We start from the raw sequence: 21,232 nt of genomic DNA on the forward strand, positions 1-21,232 counted from the left end.
GTATTTGCTGTATTTTCATGTTTAATGTGATTTTGGGAGGAGGTTTCTGTCTCACTTCTCATGCTGCTATCTTTTTCCCCTTCCCACATTATGTTTTGACTTGTATATATTTTATTCTCAAACCTAGTAATTCTGTAACAGTTGTCAATTAAAAAAAATATATGCCACAGCGCCTTATTGACCATTAAAGAATTTATAATGTATTAATTGAGAATATGTCATTCCATCTTTAAAAAATGTTTTCATAGCCATAATTTAATTTATATTCATTTTGTTTTCAACACATGTTAAATATTCAAAACTTTACATTCTCAGAGTAATGATGTGAGCTGCAAACATACAAGTATTCAAGATATTTTAAATTTTTTATCTCTTTTCAGCTCTTTTAGCCACATATAAATTAGATATATTTTAATATACAATTGTGTTATGATTGCTTTTCTAGTTTCTAGAGCAATTGCTGCTTACAAGAACTTTTGTATGATCCAATAAAACTCAGCATTATATTAAAATATAGTTTCCTTGTGAAAGATCATAATGAGCTTGATGGAGTTCTAGCATAAATGAAAGGCTCACATGGCCCTTATATAATGTTGTTTTTCTAAGTTATATAGATTTGTAAGATAAAGGGTAAAAGCTTAAAATAATTTCTTCAAAATAAAGCTTAGAAGTATTTCTAAGAACTACCTTTCCTGTATGTCTTTCCTTACTAAACTATCACTTGAACTACTATTTTTGATATGCTGTTTCTCCAAATAGCCAAGACTGTAAATTTCACTTATAATTTCTTAGTGTAAATAGAAAAAGCTCAAAGTGAAATTAAGTAGAACGACCTACCATTTGTTTGTCAAAATTAGTAAAATACGTCTAATGAATTTAATAATAGTAATATCTATCATCAACATACTCATCTTTAACAGAATTTTTATCAACATCAAACATAGACTTAGCCTTAAATAGCTTTCCAACTCTAAAATTATGATAAATGAAATAGCTCCAATTTAGTTTTCTGAGGACCTTACCTAAAAAAATCCTGCAAAGACAATACAAACATGTTAAGTAGGTACTTTCTGTACCTGATTAGTTTGATTTTAAACAAACTTACTTTAAGAACTTATAGGAACCAAGAAAATAGTTTAAGGTAATTATATAATCAACTGTTTTTGACCTTTTATTTCTTCATGGTTTAATCTCACAACTCCAGGAAAACAATGTTTGTACATGAGACTTCTATGAATACCTGACAAACAGCGACAGTTTCAGAAATGGTTAGTTATTGCACCACAGCACTGAAGTTTGTGTTCCTGATAATACTTCATCTTATTGACACTACATCTATTGGTCTAGGCAAGACCATTATCTTCTTTGCTGAATGTAAATTGTGTTCAAATACTTCCATTCCTATTCTCAATCACATAAGCAACCTTCATCTAAAGATTTAGAACAAGCACTAAACTTATCAACATTTTACATATATACATTTTTTCATCAGATCCTCTGCTGTATTAATTTTCTATTGCTGGGATACAAATGACCATAAACACAGTGGCCTAAAACAACCTATGCCAATTATCTCCCAGTTTTGGTGGTCAGGAATTTGGCCATGGTTTAGCTGAATCCTCTGCTCAGTGTCTTACCAGACTGAAATTGAGTGCCTTCTGATCTGCATTATAATTTATAGAATGGTTTGTGAAGAATCCCCTTCAAAGCTATTTAGAGAGTTGGCAGAATTCATTTAATTTTGGTTGTATGACTGAGGGCTGTTGTCTGTAGGCTGCCCTCAGGTATAAAAGGTTACTTGTAGTTCCCTGGCATATGTATCTCTCCCTATGCAGTTTACAATATAAACATTTGCATCTTCAAGCTGAGATGGAAAATCTCTCTTTCTCCAGTGTGTTAAGACTGATTCTTATATAACTTAGCTGAATCGAGGGGATGACATCTCATTACTTTTATCATGTTCTTTTAGAAGCAGGTCACAGATTCCACCTGCATTCTGTGGATGGGTATTATAAAAGTGCATGATTTGTTGTGGGGCATAATAGGGTTTGACTCTCACATCCTGTTAGATTGAAAATGCCATATGGACATTTATTTATTTATTTACTCATTATTCACCACTTTTTGTCTCACATTGATGTATTCTCTGTATCTTATATAAAATGCACTGTCCATAATCACTCAATAAACGCTTATGCAGTAAATTTTCAAAATGAGTATTCTTTAGTGTTCCTATTTTTTTAATCATTCAAGTTTTCATCTATGAACTGCAGCAGAATTAAGTAGATTTTAATATTCTAATTTTTAAACCATGTCTCACAAGTTTTCACTAGTTTAGCATTCATACAGCAAGAAGTGGCAGAGCTCTGAATGCACCATCAGTCTCTTTTATTACAAAGCCAGGATTTTTTATTATAATACATCAAAAAAGTCACTGTCATTTTTTACACATTCAGTATCGATCTTTGTTGATTGGCTTAATACTTAGATTTTTGTGAATGGATTTACTTTAGGAGAAGAATAATTATTCATTAATTTATTTGTGTTTCTTGGGATGTTTAATCTTCATCAAGGAAGAATATTTGTCATAATTTGTTTCCTATGCCAGAGAATGGCATTACACAGAGCTCTCTGTCCAGCTTCCTTTTAAAATAATACATCCACTTTCCTGAGCTTTAAAACTCAGTTTTAAATTCACTTGGTTATATTTTAAGTTAAGCATCCCACAGATAAAATAATGATTTTTTTTACATCAAAGTGGTCACTTCTTTCAAACTAAGCTTTTCCCTGTTATTTTTCTAAGAAATTGTGGGAAATATATTTATGTCTAAGATTATTATTTAGGTAATAGCTCAAAAAACATAGATTGAATAGAAGTCCGTTAAAATTGGAAATTAAAATTTAATACTCTCTAATTTGGAATCTATTTTGACATGAGATAATTATGCCAAAAATATGAAATGTGGTGCTTGCTTAATAGCAAAATCATTGTGAGGAATGTGAGAAAACTAAATTGATTTATTTCTGTTGTAGAAACAGGGTGTTTGATATGCACTAAATATATAATAAATTCTTAATGAGTAAATGCATATATAATCACTAAAAATAATATTCAATAGGATAGCAATAGTGGGCATAAATATTGAAATCCATTCTTTAAATTTTTGACTTATTAACATTTTATTAAACCAACTAGTGTGGCTAATTTATTATAACACAAGGTTCATACTCATTACTGATTAAATTGAATATTGACTTTCTAACGGATTCAATCTTTAAAAATTGAATAGGCTAATAGTATTTGTCAATAACTTTTTTTCTTGATGAGGAGTATTACTCAGAAAGAAAACCAATGTCCATCCCTCTTTTATTTAGAGGTTTATGATTAAAACTGTCATTTGAAAAAGGATGGACCCTCTAAAACATGTTACAGCACAGTTTGAATGTTCCCAAGGTTTGGAAATTGAAAACAAAGGTACTGATTGAAATTTTCAAAGATCCATCAAAGTTTGTAGAAGAAATATATTTAATCTTGGACATTCCTTATATGTATCATGTGGCATCACTAAATGTATTTTGAGTTAAACTAGTCTCATTTAATGTTTACAACTAATTAATATATATTTAAAATCTTTAAAACTGAAATGCAGAAGGTTGTCTATAAACAATTACAGTGATGGAAATATTAGTTCTTATGGATTTCTTCTCTTTTTCATTTTTAAAGTTATTTCAAGTTTGATTCCACCATATTTAAATTGTACGTATACATAGACAGACATATACATATACACACACACACACACACACACACACACACACACACATATATATATATATATATATATATAGAGAGAGAGAGAGAGAGAGAGAGAGACAAAGAGTTTGTGTATGTGTGTGTGCGTGTATGTATATATATGTATAACGAAAGAGAGGGGAGGAAGGTATAGGGAGAAATGGCAAATAACCATACATTTTAAAATGAATGGTGAAGGTACACTCAGACATTGTAGAATATCAATAAACTGTAAACCCCAGCAAAGAGGTAAGCTGGGTTTGTCTGGCCCACACTGGAGAGGTGCCTTAGATTTTATAGTTCCCAGTGGAAACAAGGGTCATTTTTCTTTCCTTACCTAGAATGAGTTATAATCAGCCATTTCTATCCTTAAAGCAGAATTTAGCTAATGACTAAAATAAATAAATAATAGATAATATCAATATTTATCTACATATAATATAAATTCAAATTAAATATAAATGTATTTATTTACATAAATTGTGTGTAAACAATATAACATTATGTGTTATGTAAAATAAACAATTTTATAAATAGATATTTAATATAATGTATACATAAATTAAAATAAGAGAAAAATATAAAGTGATCTAGAAAGAGGAAATATAGCTGAAAGAATCTCTGGAATTTTATTTTCTCAAAGTTTATATTACAAATAAATAGAAGGACATTCATAAAGTCATGCTAATGAGTGGTAACTATTCTCTGTAGCAATGAAAACATTCTTGACCTATCTACTATGATGAGGGGGATGAAAAGTTCCCAACCAGTCAGTTAAGGAAATTCGGTTTGGTGTGGTAAGATGTAGTAACTTTGGAAGGCCTCATTGTTTTCAATTTGATACTTGAAGCTGCTCTGTAAGGAAGTTTGCTTTATTCTGGCAAGTGGATTATATATATTTCTTGCAAGGAGTAGAGAGCGGTGACAAGTTTTATTTTTATAGCTCTGTCTAGATGCTGTCACAGACAGGAAATTCCAGAGTTTGAACAGACTGTTGAAGGGCAGATGCATATGCACAGCCCCCACTTCACCAAGAGATTCTAGCTTGCTTCCTGACATGGTATTGATTTGGGATTTCTCATCGCAGTATTGGCTGTGGGCTCCAAACTCTGATATATCAAGGAAATGAGTGGATTTCACATAGAAGCCAGGGACAGAATATAAAAAATAAATGAATAAATAAAAATTAACATTGTCAAAATTGTGTCAGAGGGAAGACTGCTGTGATGTCAACCCTGGCTGCTTTTGCCATGTGTCACCACTCCCAACCCAGGCACGGAGAACAGGGATAAACACACAAAGGGCAAAGCTTTGTGACTGCCAGCCTTTGGATTCATACTTGAAAGTGAAAGTCAATGAAAGGCCTTTCTTTAATCTCTTTCCAAGAGATGAACAGCAATCTGGACCCAGGACGGTAGATTCCACTGAGAGTGCTTTCAGCAAGCACTGTTGGAAAAAGCATGCGTTCCTGCAGAGGTCTCTTTCCGTTATATTATCAGAAAGTATTTTGGTGGTTTGTGCAGACGTACTTCATTTTCTGAGTGCATATTAATTGTAAAGTGGCAGTATAAAACTTTGAAAAGGCATGCTGGTATTTTCAAGTCACATATTACCTTTTAATATGATATATAACGTGTTTGTGTCTAGGGTTTGTCTCTCTTCATATTGCTAGAATATCAGACTCATGAGAGCAGAGATATGAATGAGCTTTTGTCATTTGTATTTCCAACTGCCTAGAAGAGTGAAGTGGCACCTCATAGACCTCCATGAATGCTTGTTGAATAAATGCATTTCTGAGACTATTGAATGCCAGAGAAATGAATAGGAGCTTTATAATAGAGAATACAAATAAGGTAAATTCAAAATCAGTATATTATGTGTTGAGTAATTATTGTAAAGTATTCTAATGAGTATGGAAAATGCGTCATAAATTTCATGAACCTTGCACTTACATGTAAGATTATTACATATTGGGAAAGTTGGGGGTTTTTCCCAGTATTTTTGACAAGGATATTTCCAAATCACTACTGAAAAACTGTATCTTTATTAACAATACCAGTGTGTTCATTATGCCAATGAAATTATTTCCTGTAAAGCAAGTACAGTGAATTTATTTACAGCTCAGCTTTGTTCTTTTTAAGTACTGGGCATGATCTAGTTTGCTAGTGCATAACATTATTAGCCAAGGAGATCTGGAAAGAAAATTTGTACTCAGTGAACATGGCAGAGTTCAACATGGAATTTATAATTAAAGTGTACTACCACATGAACAGTTTTGTTTGAAATGCCTCTTTTACCTACAATCATTCTACAAGATTTGGGGTTCATGTATAAAAATTTGCCTACAATTCTAGAGATTGAAGAGGAATTAATGAAGATGGTTTCTTGTCTAAAGTTTTCAATCCATTCCAACTTATCTCATGACAGAAGTGCCACTGTTAGCTGATTGTCAGAGTAAGTGTATTCAACATGCTGGACCTTAGTCTTTTGTTAAAGAAGCATAGCTTCTTGCCAGGAGGTATCTTCTCTTTACATCTTTATTTAGAAAGTGGAGTTTTCTTATTTAGTCAACAAGTGCTCTGGGGTTTCAGATATCAGTTTGATATGGTGAGTTTTACCTTTCAGGCTGCTGTAAATATGGAGCCTATTGAAATGATTAGAATTGCTTTGGAAATAATATAGATATAAATTGACTATTTTTAAAAAATAAGTGAGAAAGTTACTCTCTTCCTCATTCTCCAAAAACAAACAAATGTAACACATGATCCCAAATATTATTATTATTATTCCAGATGGTAAGTGCTTTACCTATTCTAAATTAATGTTTATGCAAGTTTTTTTGTGATATTTTTGAGAGTATAAATATGATCCTCTAATAAAAATATACAGGATCACAGATCAAGAGGTTCTATTTTACAGACATATTAATAGCATTGTCTTTAATGATTTTAAAATTATGACACATCAGGTTGTTTTTATCTTGAAGGCTGTTAAATTAGACCAAATGGTTTGAGTGAGAAACAAAATAAAATAGTGGATTTGTGAGAGCATAATACTTAAAACTAAGCTAGTAAGAGGGAAGTTAAGGCAGTAGATTGAGGACCCATAATGAACCACTTCATCCTCCTGTCATTTGGGAAGATACTGCTTTCCCTTTAAGTGTTTTCTCTTCATTTTGTAATTTTAAATATTCTTTTCTGTTTATTAATGCTGCATTTCTAAATAAAACAAAAAAAGGAATGCAAGCCATCATAAATGTTAGGAAGGCTATAATCCAGGTTTGGGAAAAGGGATGCAGTATCTCTCCCTTGGGCACAAAGAGCTAACACAGCAGGCCTTTCTTGGCTTCCATGTCTCTGGAAATCTTCTGAACCATTTGTTCTCTTGATCATTTCCTAGTTCTTTCCTGTAATGGAATGTGCAGAGGTTTCAGAATGACAAACTGCGCCACCTCTTCAGTTAGTCACCAGTTTGTAATCTTGACCCAATGAAAATGACCTTTCCTCCACAGAATGGATGTCATAATCCCTACCTGAGAGAATATGCTAAAAAGAGGTTCAGAAAATATATATTCAACTAGTTGGAAGATTTTATAGATGCTGAGTCAAAAATACTCATAGTAAGTCTTATGGATCACTCTGAGGCACTCTTATAAGCATGTATTTATAGCTATTTACTTATGTAATCCTGAAAACAAACTTATCAGATAGTTACTATTTTATCTCCATGTTAACGATGAGGAAAGTGAGATGGAGATGCTAATTAATTGAGTGAAAAATATAATTGGTAAATTGAACTTGATCTTAAAAAGAAGGCATACTCTAGCTCACTGCTCTTATAACTACTACCATTGGTCAATATTATTTTGCTTTTTTCTGACAGTAAGCGTGGATTGTTGTTATATTTTCCTGCCTAATGTTGGGTTGTACTTTGGGCTATTCATGCCTAGATCTTATAAAATCAGAAGCTAAGTCCTTTTTTCAAGGAAAAAAAAATTGACAGTCATGTAAAAAGAAAACTCGTTTTTTTAAATGTAAAGAAGTACAAAAAAAATAGATTCCACTTTAAAATGTGTGTGTTCTAGTGCAGTGGCCTTTGAAATCTAAGGACTGTATATTGTTTGAGTAAAAAAGAAATGACCTGTACTTTTAATACAATATTTAAATAAATTACATATATGTATATATGCTAGTGTACAAATAATCTTTATAAACCTCATAAAAAAATGAATGATGATTTAAAACATTTTGTTTGTACATTCTGATGGACCTTATCTACAACTACTCTAAGAGAGAATCCTGGACAGGAGGTATAAATTGAAGGACCTCCGAAAACAATATGGCTTGCCAGAGCATTTAGCCTACAAAGATTGGACAATCATTTAAACACTGGCAATCTCACATGGAAATTTGGATTTCTACCACCTTCTGGAAAATCAGAAGATCTAGAAACACCATTGACAGAGGTGGAATACCAGCTGGCCTTTCAAGACAAATCCTATACTCCATATTTTACCACAGCCTTCACCATCCCTATTGTCCCATTAAGCTAATTCACTGTTTTCTTTTGTCTTGTCTCCTGTAGGCATAGGAGTTTAGATCTTCTGAGTTGCAGAAAAAAATTTCCTATCCCCTCTACCCTGATCTATAATCAGGGTCATTTTAGAAATTCTGCATGGAAATTTCAGTTTGCAAAGAAACTGAGCACATCACTCTTTCAATAAGCCTTTCTGATGTGCTCACTGGCCACTACTACCTCATTCAGTTTCTTTACTTTCTAGGCGGTTGCAAAGAAAAACAAAGGAATTAAAATGAAATTCATCCAAATGCTTCTGAAGACAGATGTATTAACAGATGATGGTTTATCCTTAGTCTTACTGGGCATAGTTAAATCAATTTCTTATCACTCTACTAGAATAGAATTAGCATTTTAATTATTTTTTTCCTACTTAATTGTGTAAGACAAGTATCCTTTGAAATTTTCATGTAGGATGCTAAAAACCGATTACCTCTTAAATTGTTGCAGAGCACTTTACACTGTATAATAGAAATATGCTATGGGCAAGATAAATGTAGTAATGTAAACTGATTAACATTTGGTACACAGGGTCTCAATATTAAAAAAGGTGTGGTTCTGATATTATTAGCATATTAACTTCTCAATTTACTTGCTTAAAAGGAAATAGCAGAAAAGATTACTTTCCTTAGAAACTACTTGTCTGCAAATTCACGAGTTCCAGAGCATTAAACAAGTGTGCTACTCTGTTAATGGATAAGGTAGCACAGCTAATTAACTATGAAGTCATTAAGGCTTTTCTGTTCTATGACAGTTGTGTTTACCTATAAGAGATTAATGAACTTGTCAAATGCTTCTTTCTCCCTTTTGTTATTTCAGATCAGCCTTGAGAGGAATTTGACAGAAGATGTCACAACATTTTCACTTCTGGAAATGGTTAGCTTCAGGAATTATCCTTGGTTCCCTCTTCAAAATCGGCTCTGGACAGTATGATGATGGTAAGACTGCTCTTAGACTGACCTTTAGAGTTAGCCAGAATGCTTTATTATTAAATTGAAAATGAAACATACCACAACAATGAATAATGCTAATTTGCGGTTTATTTTTAAAGGTTAGTAGCTGTGTCAATAATTTACTTTAATTAAAATAATTCTACAGAAGTGACATCCAAAACTCTGTGCTTCTTAATAAGGATTTTGCAGGATGGTAGAATATCCAACTCGAGACCTCTATGTGAACAATTACTCATTCTTACAAAACAAATGCTTAATTGCTATGAAAGAAAACACATTAAATTCTATTTTCTATCTGTCCCAGTAGTCTAATGGGTAAGGCAGTGGCCTCCTAAATTCTGTTTACTAACCCTTGAAAAAATACAGACAATGTTCTGAGATAAAGTGTAAGAATATGAAAGATACCAGAAATTCCTATGAGAAAATTTCTCTGAAGGGGTCAAAAGTAGGGGCTATAAGTGAGTTTAGTGTTAGCACTGTCACTGAATATTGGATTAATTCATACCCCACTATTTTATCTGGAAAGAGTGAAAAGAATGTAAATGACATCACATTAGACTTTGTAAGTCATTTACTTTACTAGTAGCAAATCAGTCACTTTAGAAAGATATATATGTATATTATATATTATATATAATATAATATATAGTATTATATAATATGTAAACATATATATATATTGTATACATATATACCTCATTTGGAATTTACAGAGTAATTCACAATAGCATCTATTTTCATGAAGTCTGTAGCCTAATCCCCTGAAGTTATGCTAATTAGCACAGTGTTTACTTTAAGTGAATCTGAATTTAATGTTCATGTCATTGCCATTTAAGGAGATTTTGACTCTCCAGTCTAAAAACAAGTTTTAAAATGTAATAAGATATAACTAATGTGTTAGCTACTTTGAAGCAAAAATAAAAATCAGTGAAACTTTAAAGAGTATGACTGTATTAAACAGATGCGTTTTAAATTGTGCCTCAGGAATAGATGACAATCAGTGTGTTGATATTTCTTTACGTCATAAGGCATTCTACCTTTATTCATATTTAGTGCTCAGGCTGAGCAAGGAGGGATTCACTCTCATTGCTCACATTAGATATTCATGTGTTCTGTACTTTTTTATGTACTAACATAATTTAGGTTATAAGAGAAAATTACTCCTGGTTTAACCTGTAATGCTATAGAAATAGTTTCCTTAATAAGCTCATTATAGCTCATGCTCTTTCTAAATATGCTTGCAGTCTCGGAAATAAGATTATCAAGTCGCCATTGGCTGTCACATAGTGTACGTTCTGAAGCAGAGTGTAACTTCTCACCTGCCAGTGACAGTGTACAGAAGGGCTGCCCCCTAAAGGACCACACTGCAGACGGCTCACCTACAGCACTGTTAGAAAGCCTTCTCAGTTGGCCTCCTAGAAGTGACTCAGTTCTTGGGTAGATTGAAGGGATAGAGAAATGCTAAACTGGTCACAGAAATACAAACTTTGTCTAGTGTTCTGCAGAGATTGTTTAACTTTACATGCATTTCAGCATTCCTTCCATACTTGCATCTTCCAACATGCCCCAGGAGGTAACAATGTTTTGTTCCCTTAGGTATCTTTATATCTCAGGTCTTCACCTCTCTGACCTCCCTCAACTAGGGACTCTTTGACATCACTTTTATTCAATTGTTCAGCTCTGTGTGACTGAAATGGTTTTCATAACTATTACTTTTTTTTAATTTCATATAAAATTCTGAGCCCGTGCTATGTAGGAATGAAATCAAAACTCAGCAAAGCATGGCAAATATTCAAAATAACACTAAACTGGAATGTGCGGTAAGAACTTCTTGAAACAATTTCTTTTTATCCAGATGTTTAGGGATGCAAGTATGTGGTTAGATTGATGGAAGATAATGGTGATGGTCAGAAACATGCAAGAAACATGCAAGAAATTTTTCCATTGATAATCCATTGGTTGGATTAGTCTGCTGTGATAGTTGACAAAAGATTTACATACATGGTGAGAACTTCAGATAGAAAAAAATGAAGGAGAAAAAATCCTAAACTACTCAAAGGCTATTAGCAAAACCGTCTAGGTTTCTCTTATACTAATGAATAGGATTATCCTTTTCATTGTAAACCATTTTTTATACTTTTCTATGTATTTCTTCAGACATAAGGGAGTTGGAAGGGAAAAAAAATTGAAACTTTATCCTGAAATTGAATATTCTAGTATTACCCAAATTTGTGAAAGTCCTAAGAAAAATATATTGTATAATTATTTTTTAAAATATTTTTATAACAAAATTATTTACTTGAAATCTTTGACTATGTTTTGAGTCTTTTTTTAATATTTCTCATTCAAATTGCTGGGATAATTTTTTGATTCAGTAATAAAGTTTGTAGATTGCCTCTTCCATAATGGACATTTTGTTTGTTTGATGACTATATATCTAAGCAAGAATGAATAATGTAAGATTGATAGTATTATATTAAATATTAAAAGTCAGAATTTAGCTAACTGATAGAAAATTAAAGAACGTAATAGATTTGTAGTTTATAGTATCTTTTTCTCCCCATAAGAGAGTATTAGCATTGATATTTTAGCTTATAGTAAAATGCATTACCAAAGCTGACAATTTTATTTGAATGAGAACATGTATCCTGATCCTAAATTAAGTGTGGGGAGCCTGGAAGGAAGCACCATGCAGAGGCAGAAGTAGCAGGGTCATCTTCGAAATTGTATGTTGTGTGGGAAAAAAGAAAAAAATATATAAAACAGATCCCTCATTCTAACATATTCACAGTAAATAAACCAAGTTGTGCATAGGATTTGTGTTTTTGTTTGTTTTGATCTGATTTTGAATTCATGGATGAATTAAGAAAGGGAGAGGAACAACAGGGACATGACATGTGGGTAGTGGATATGTTTTATATTTATTTTTTATTACTTCCTCTGCATTTTCAAGTTGTTCATATTGAATATATATTGCTGCTACAATTAGATGGGAAAAGACTTCAAGAAAAACTGCATATGGTAGCATTATGACTAAGTTTGAACCAAAGTATTACAAGAGTTTTAAATGGTACATGTGCCTTTTAGGTGTCGGGTGTGTGCGCTTTTGAGAGTCAGAGAGAAAACAGACCAAGAGAGAGATTCCTTTAGTGTATGCAGACCACGACAGCCAACATGAGTTTATGAAGGAAAGGCTTCTCCCTGGCTGCTCAAGCATTTAGCCTTGAAAGCCAGAAATCTTCCATCTTGCCCTTGAGTCATTACATAAATTAGCATAGATCTATGATGTGAATGGAACTCTTACGTAGAACCAGAACAGCTATGAAGGGACCCTGTTTAAAACCTCGAAAGACCACAGTACTTCCTTAGGCTCAGTTACAATTAATAATTAATAATAATTATATGTTAGCTGTTAATTTGTTATTAATATAAAATACTTTGTTAAAAATAATGAGTCTTGAAACTCAATTTATACAGCTTAGAACAGCATCTCATAAATGGCTAATATTCACTAAAATATTTATCATTGTTATTAGTTCTCATTATAAATAATTCTTCTATTTTATAAACTTGCATATTTACTTATAAAGGAGTAATTTGTGCCCCTCTGTACTATGTATATATTCTTTCTTTATGTCTCTCATAAACTTACTAAGCCTCTTGAAGACATAATTTTGTTTAATTATATTTTATTCCTAAAAGTATTAATAAATGTATCCTTTCCTTAGAAAGCTTACTGATTCACATGAAACTTTAAATCAAGTTTGAGGAACATTTCCAAGTTCATTTTTATGCTGGCTCTTAAGTAGTCCATGGAAGGTCAGTGATGAGATAAGCATGTCAATCAAGAGTACAACCATGTTCTAAGGTCTGATGCTAAAGCCTGGAGACATCATTTCTATCAATGCTTTCACAGGCCATGAAGTAGAGTGCACCTGGTTTATATTAATTACACTTGGAAGATAATGACAAATTACAATGCTGATAACAGAATCATAAAGAAGAAATAGTTATCCTATGAGCCAAAACCCTTATGTTTCCAAGCAAAATGTACTGTCCCCACCAAGATGCCTTAACAAGAGATGGTTAAGTAAACTTACCAACTCAGCAAGAAGAGTTGAAGGATCTTACGGGTTCATCTTTCCAGGACATTAACAGCAGTCACATAGGGCAGTACTCTGTGGAACACTTACTTTCTCCCCTGGATCATACTGGGAAGATTTTTTAAATCCCTTATTCTTTGAGTTTGCCTTTGCTATGCTTAATGTACTTTATCTTCTTGTTAACATTATCTTTCTCTGAACATAGTACAGTGCAATAATTTTGAGTCTGCTTCATTAACAATTAAAGAAGATTACTATAGGCTGGATCTAAGTACTTTTCAGTGAACTTGGTTATCTCTGAATCTTCTTAATCCCTCATTTAAATATGATTGCTTAACAATGTTTGCACACATACACACATGTGTGGGTATAGCATAGTTGATACACATTTCAAACAAAAATAATCGTTTGTAGCATATGTTATGCAGATTTAATCTTCATATATTACAGACATCTTTGTCTCTTTGTCTACCCCTTTTACATATTCCATCTTGTAGAGGTTAAATTCAAGTTTTAGGAATAACTTAGTTAAAATCCTCAGTATTGTTTTTTCAGGGGAAGCTTTATAAGCTATTATATTTATATGCATTGTCATTATTATGTGACATTAGAATGGGAGGACAAAAAAGAACATTGCTATTTTCAATACTTTCTCCAATGAAACTTTCTTAAACAATCTCAATGTTATGTCTAGATGAAAGCTTGGCTGTGTCCTTTTTTTTAGGTTGTACCTAAACTTGCATTTATTTCATTTGCATTTATTGTTTCCTCTTTTCTTAAAATGAGTAATCTTGTAGAGCCTTGTACCTACCAAATGGACTTAGTTATAAAGACTTGAAAAAATTTATCTTTCATCGTTTCACCAACAATGCCCTACTATGAAAGTTTAGAAATAAAAACTCTGTGACTTTGTGTCTAAAATAATTACTTTAATAACTTTTATATACTCCTTCAATAGACTCACTTAAAGCCCATCTGTATATCTTGGAAGTCCTGAGAGCAAAAGAGCCAGGGTTGTGGGGTAACAACTCTGATAAATGGAAGACCAATTATTATACTTAGAATTTTCTCTTTGCACATACACACAAACACACACACACATACACACTCAAAGAGATCATTCCACAATAACTTTGAATAGCTAAGTTTTGATACTTCAGATACTCTCATATGTCCTGTTGTGGTGGGGAAAAGAAGTAAAATGTCTAATTCAGTGTCCAAGCAATGTAGATAAAACTAATGATAAATGGTAAGATGGATATTTCCATCTCTGTTTCTTAACCTGAAAAATTTGAACCCATTGAAAATAAAATGCTCACATCTTAATTGTGTGAAAAGGCAGAAATTACTTTAAATGTTCTGAATAGAAATTAAAATTGTACAAAAATGTAATCATAATCTTGCCTGGCTCTGAGTTATCAAAGACTCACGTAGCTCATAATGGAGTGTCTAGTCATTTGGGTCTTTTCCTGCCAAATCTCTGTACCTGTTACCACCACTTCTTCACCACTTCCCATAAGCTTTGCAATTTGTTTTTTCTCTACTAAAACTGCACTCTTTAAGTTCTCCAATGACTACTTTCTTGGGCAAAACCTATCATTTTATAGCTTTTCATTTTATAGCTTTTCAGCAAATGGCAATATTGATCTACCTTCTTGAAACTTTTTCTCAGAGGTTCTTTGTACTGACTTTTTCTGATTGTTTACCTATCAGACTTCTTCTCCATCTTTCCTGTAAATATTCTACCTTTTCCTATTCTGTAATTTTGAAAGCATCCCACTCTTGTTTATATTTCTATAAGGAGCCATATTCTATAATAAACAAATTTAGGTATTTCTGACAAGTAAACAAATTCCCCTCCTTGTTTTTTTTGATTCCATCTGATTTCACTGGCATGGGGTACTCATCTAGCTGCATATTCAATGCATATACTATTACTTTTTCTCCAGTCCACATATTCATTTATTTATAAAACATTTATTTCATTAACATTTTGTTGAATATGAACTCTAGAAAAGACAAAGATAGTCAATATAATGTGATCTAAGAAAATGGAATTACATTCAGTATATGTGTTTTGGGGGATTACTAATGGAAAATCTGTTGAAGAATTTGGGTAGAGATAGTAAGAAAATATTTGCAGACCACATTTTGAATTTTCAAATTAAGGAACTTAAGGAACATATGTAAATTTCAGAAAAACCATGAACACTGACTAAGTGTTCTGATTTAATATGGATACAGGCATCTCTGCAGCACTGAGGACAGTACATGCTGTTTTATGACTTCAGCCAGGGAAGGTTAGATATTAAAGTATCCAAAGGTAAGTATGTACTTTGTTGTGATCACTACCTATCAAGGCACATTTATAAACTCAACTCCTTCATGGACCTCCAGCTAATAGCAACCACCTCTGTGTATGTGGTGGTGGGGAGACAGGGTGTGTATGGGAGGACACCCTTAGAATATATTTCTTGATTGCTTGTAGTACTCAGTTTTTGTAATTGAATGTATTTAATGCCTTCTTATTTACTACCGAGAAGTATTCCCCGCATGTTACATGCACATCACTACTGCATGTTCAACAAGTTTCTTGAAATGATGAATCATAAATATTTATTTTATCTGTAAAGAACATCTCTTAATAATAACCACTAATATCTATTTAGTATTTATCAGTAAGTCCTCTCTATATTATTACATTATATTACATATGTATTAATATTACTTATTTCAATAACCACTAGTTGGGTCAATCTGCCAATGAGAATACTCATTTTTGCAACTGAATATATTTAATGCCTCTCAAAAATGGATTGAGAGACTAAATGTTTAACAATATTTAACAATAAGTGTCTAATTAACAACATACAGGCAAGTTGTTCAGGTTTAAATATTATATATATATTAATCTTCACAAGAACTCCTTGAGACCCTTGTGATTCTAATAACACACATACTATTTCACTACTATTATGCCTTGTTTATACATCAGGAAACTATAGCGGCACAGAGAGGTTAGGTTGCTTTCCCAGCTTGGGGCAACTATTAAGTGACAGAGCTGAAACCAAACCCGATATCTCAGCTCTAAGTGCAGTAACCACATGCTGTACTATTTTGCTACATCAAAACCTTAACCTTTCTTTCCAGATTTTACTCAAATTCTACTTATTTCTTGATATTAACTTATTCATTTTTTCTTTGCTGTTGTTACTAATTACACACAATCAAAATTAAATGAGGAGAGGCTGGTCTAAGGATACAAAATTCCAGTTATAAAATGAATATGTTCTGGGGATCTAATGTACAATATGATCATGATACTGTACTGCATACTTGAAATTTGCTGAGAGGGTGGATCCTAAGTGTTACTACATTTTAAAAAGAAGGAAAGAAACTGTGTGAGATGATGGATGATTAATTAGCTTGACTGTGAAAATGAACTCACAATATATAAATACCAAGCCATCATGCTGTACACTTTAAACATATACCATTTTTGTCAATATACCTCAACCACACTAGAAAAAAAATTAATTCCATCTTCCCTTTTATATTATAATACATCATATAATGTTTGTTTTTATGTTTATATTATAAATTCCTGAAGATAGAGACTGTCTCATTTACTTTAGTTTCCCTCATTGACAGAATGACCCAATTAATGGTTATTGAAATAAGTAAGCATTAAATTACCAAAAATAGATTGAGAGATGAAATGTCTGTTTAACAATATATGGGCAAGTTGTTTAGGTTTGAGGAGTAGCTAGAGTTCAAACAATTCAAAAACATACTTAGTAAGAGTTTGATTTATGTGACACTGCTCAGGATTGACATAGCCCCAAAAGCAATCGATAAATTCCTGTGGTATGGAGATACAACTTACAACATACTTTTTTGTATCCTGTAGGGAAAAGAACTTATGTAAGTTATGTATGTAATGTTTTTAGAGATTCAGTCAATATATATCCCATAGTAGTGTGTCATTTAGAGAAGTCTTCGTAGAACACTAAACTGGATCAATCCTTTCTTCAGATGTGTTTCCTGTCTTTCTTTTTCTGATGATTCGCTGCTTTCTGGACATTTGTTAATAACGGTGGGTCACACTGCAGCAATTTTTCCTCAGATCAACAACCCCAGTCTACTAATATTCCCTACTCTTGTAGGATCGTACATTGCCCTTCGTGGCTGCTCAATTAGACTGTTTAGTGATGACTGTTCAGCTACTCTAAGTTTACTGTTTTTATTAAACAATTGGAATACTGATGAGCGCCATTCAGTCTTAGATAATGTGTGAAAAGGACAATGCTAACTCAGTCATCAATATTGTATGTGATGATTATATCCAGGATTTGGCCACCGTTAGTCTCTTGGACACATAGAATGCCATTCTGATGATATCCACATGGGGGAAAATACAGCATTTTAAAGTAATAGTAAAATGTATTATGCTTATTTTCATTTATTCATTCATTCATTCAGACATATCAAGCATATGCAATATCTATTACATGCACTCAGTTTTCTAATAATTAAAGCTAAGTAATTTCTATGTGCCAAACACCTTTCAAATACTATACACTCTGCCCTACTCACAATACATATATAATACACATAATTTATATATCATTATATTTCATTTACACAAGCTTACAGATTTTAACCCATGTATTTTTAAGTGGCTACTAGGTGTCAAGCCCTTTTCTAGGTGTAGATATAACGAACAACAAAACAGACAAAAAATCTCTTTATGTGGTTTGCTTTATATTGGAGGGAGACAGAAAATAATCCAAATCAATAAGAAAATCATGTAGTGTACATGAAAGGGGTTATGTCAAAAGTAAAGCAGGTAAAAAGAAGAAGGACTACCTTGGAGAATGCTATTTTAAAAACTGGAGGGTGTGAGAAGGATTTACTGAGAAGGTACACTTGAAGAGAAGTTTTAAGGAGGACGAGGGAAAAAGCCAGCCAGAAAGATTCTTAGGGGAAGAGCATTTGGACATATAAGACACCAGGATTTTTTTTTTTAAGTGAGTGAAAGGACTTCGAAATGAGGACATGCCTTGTGAGTCTGAAGAAGCCAATTGCAAGCAAGCTAGGGTGGGTGGAATGTTCTGCCACATGAGGGACAGGAGGTAAGAGCAGATAGGTGAGGCGGAAGCAGATTGTGCAGGGCCTTGTGGCCACGGGAGGGAGATGGTTTCTCTGTAAATGAAAGCTCCTGGAGTGCTTCAAACAGAGGAGTGAAGTGATTTCACTTAAGTTTTAGCAAAATTGCTTTGAGTCTTGTATTGAGAATCAGCAGTCAAGATCAGGATGACCAGTGAGAAATGTATTAGCACTCCAGGCAGAAAATAAAGGTAGCTTAGACCAGGTCTTCATGACAGAAGTAAAAATGGTTGTCTATGGTGTTTTTAAGGTATAGCCAGCAGAGTTTGATGGTGTGTTGGAACTGATAGAGACAGATTTGGTCTAACCATCAGGACAGATTGAGTGACCAACCTCATCAACAGGGTAAGCATAGCTAGGGCTGAGCCATAGAGGCACTGATCATATGGTCCTGTAAGATGAGAAAGAATCAAAAAGAATATTGATATATAGAGAGACTGTTTATGAAGAAAAAAGAAAAGAAAAATCTAAGAAAGAGTGGTTTACTAAATACCAAAGGCAAGAAACATCTCAAGGATCAACTATGTCAAGTCTAATCAAGTGAAGTGAAGTGTGAGACCTGAATGTAGAATTAGCGACGTAACACTCATGACATTGACAGGGATGTTCAGGGTGAACATTTGGAGTGGTGGAGGAAGGTGAAATGCAGGAAGTTCAAAGACACAAGTTAAAAAGGTTTTGTTTGTTTGTTGCGCCATGTTTTAAATAGTGAGGCAGTGATAATAGGGAAGCAGGAATAAGGTTCAAGAACACATACCCCACCTAAGGTCTTAGCGATATAAGAATATGACAAAACAACTACCACCCCTTAGAAGGATATATATTCTCTTATTTAATCTACTTAATGTTCACTAAAATTCCATGAGGTAAATTCTATTATTATTACTGTTTTCCAGATGAGAAAACTGAAGATAACCAAACTATCTTGTTTAAGGTCACAGCTCCTACTCTAAGAGCCATGATCCTAGCTCAGGCAGCTGGGCGCAAGCTGCCGCCCTCCTAACTATTGCATCTCACGGCCTTGTTGCAGAGTGCTCCAGGATGCATGAAAACACAGTATTATAGACCCTGATGCCCAGAACCTTAGGAGAATGATAGAAGCTTTGAACGATTCCTATTACATGTTCATTAATTTGATATGTATTTATTAACATTTATAATATACCAGTTTTTTTTTGCTAAGTTCTAGGGATGCAAATATAAATGAGATACATTTATTGACCTTATGAATGTTACAGCTTACTTCGTATGTTTAGTAAAAGGAACAAATAGAAATTACAAGTATAAATCAATATACTGCCAGTTATGAGCAACTGGTGTTAAAAGGATGGCCCTCACGCTACCTGCCTTGAAGAGGCTTAAAGTCCGTGGCAGTTAGTCATAAAACGATTTCCGTAATGAGGTAGTTTTGAGTTACTTGGGAAATGAATGAAGAGCTACATGAGATTCAGTCCTGATCCATTATAAATTCATATGTGCAGGTAAAACAAAAGGGAACATGAATGGATTAATAGATGATAAACATTTGTATGTGGCTATGAAATGTTATCTATGGCATAGTACTTGGAGCATGAGCTTTTGGATCAGGCCTGTTTCAAATTATGCAGAATATATGATTTTTGATGAGTTATGTAATCTCTCTATGACTCAGATATCTAGTGGTTAAATAAAGATAACAGCAACTCTGATTAGATTGCCTTTAAGAGTAACTGATGCTATGTGTATTAACTATTGAGCATGCTTTCTAGCAATAGGAAACGATAAATACATGTTTTTTTGTTATATTATAAGTATTACTATTCTCAAATTAAGATGGACTTAATGTTTTCTCATTATTAATTAATGTTTTTTAAGTTTCTTTTGTCTGAAACATGTATACACACACATACACACAAAATCACACTATATAGGTTAAATAGACCATGCTTTTAATAGAATAATCATGTACCTTGTATCTTTTTCCATGTCCTGTAATTCTTTGTATGATCTTCTACCCATTGGGCCTGTGCATTTTTCAGCTGCACTTACTAAGCTATCTGGCAGAGAGCAGAAACTCAGTAACCACTGGGTATTTGTACCTTTTCCATTTTTTCCTCTTATTTTGTCTACCTCCATTAATCTGTTTGTCGACTTCCTTCTTTTGTATTTATCTTCCTTCACTCTTAGGCAGGTGTTTCTTTTGCCACTTTATTCTTCTCATTCTTTTCATTCATTTCACTCTTCCCTGTCTTGCATTCTCATTTTTCTATCACCCTCCTGTTTGGCTTGTCTTTTTAATGTTCGAAGTTCAAAGATACAAGTTACAAAGGTTTTGTAGAATTAAGATTGCTGACATGTTTTGCAGAGTAGACAAATAATGAATGAATTTTAAAAAATCAATGACTTAGAATATGAAAACATATTCAATAAGTTTTGAAAATAACTGAATCTTTCATTCTTTCATTCACAATTATATGGTTATATGGTTCCTACACCCATATTCCTACACCCTCCCTCTGTCTCTCTCTCACTCTGGCCACTTGTTCAACCTTTGATATCTTTCTCCCACCCTTTACTAATTTAAATTCTAGAGAGCACAATAAACATTTTCTTGGTTCCAGTCCCTTCATAGTTCTACTAGCTGGGACCAATTTAAAAAG

General features: G+C 33.0%; 1 protein-coding gene across 4 annotated transcripts in view; it reads left to right on the forward strand.

The window, feature by feature from the left end:
* PCDH15 (protocadherin related 15) overlaps positions 1-21,232 on the forward strand; it is a 1,663,341-nt gene that overhangs the window by 869,025 nt on the left and 773,084 nt on the right. For all 4 annotated transcript variants that reach the window (XM_073241042.1, XM_073241040.1, XM_073241039.1 and 1 more), the window contains one exon: positions 9,188-9,306. In XM_073241042.1, the coding sequence (XP_073097143.1) occupies positions 9,216-9,306 (91 nt within the window). In that variant the 5' untranslated portion in view covers positions 9,188-9,215. The remainder of the gene's footprint in view (positions 1-9,187; positions 9,307-21,232) is intronic.

The sequence above is a fragment of the Manis javanica genome, chromosome 7, assembly GCF_040802235.1.
Source record: "Manis javanica isolate MJ-LG chromosome 7, MJ_LKY, whole genome shotgun sequence".
NCBI classification, from domain to species: domain Eukaryota; kingdom Metazoa; phylum Chordata; class Mammalia; order Pholidota; family Manidae; genus Manis; species Manis javanica.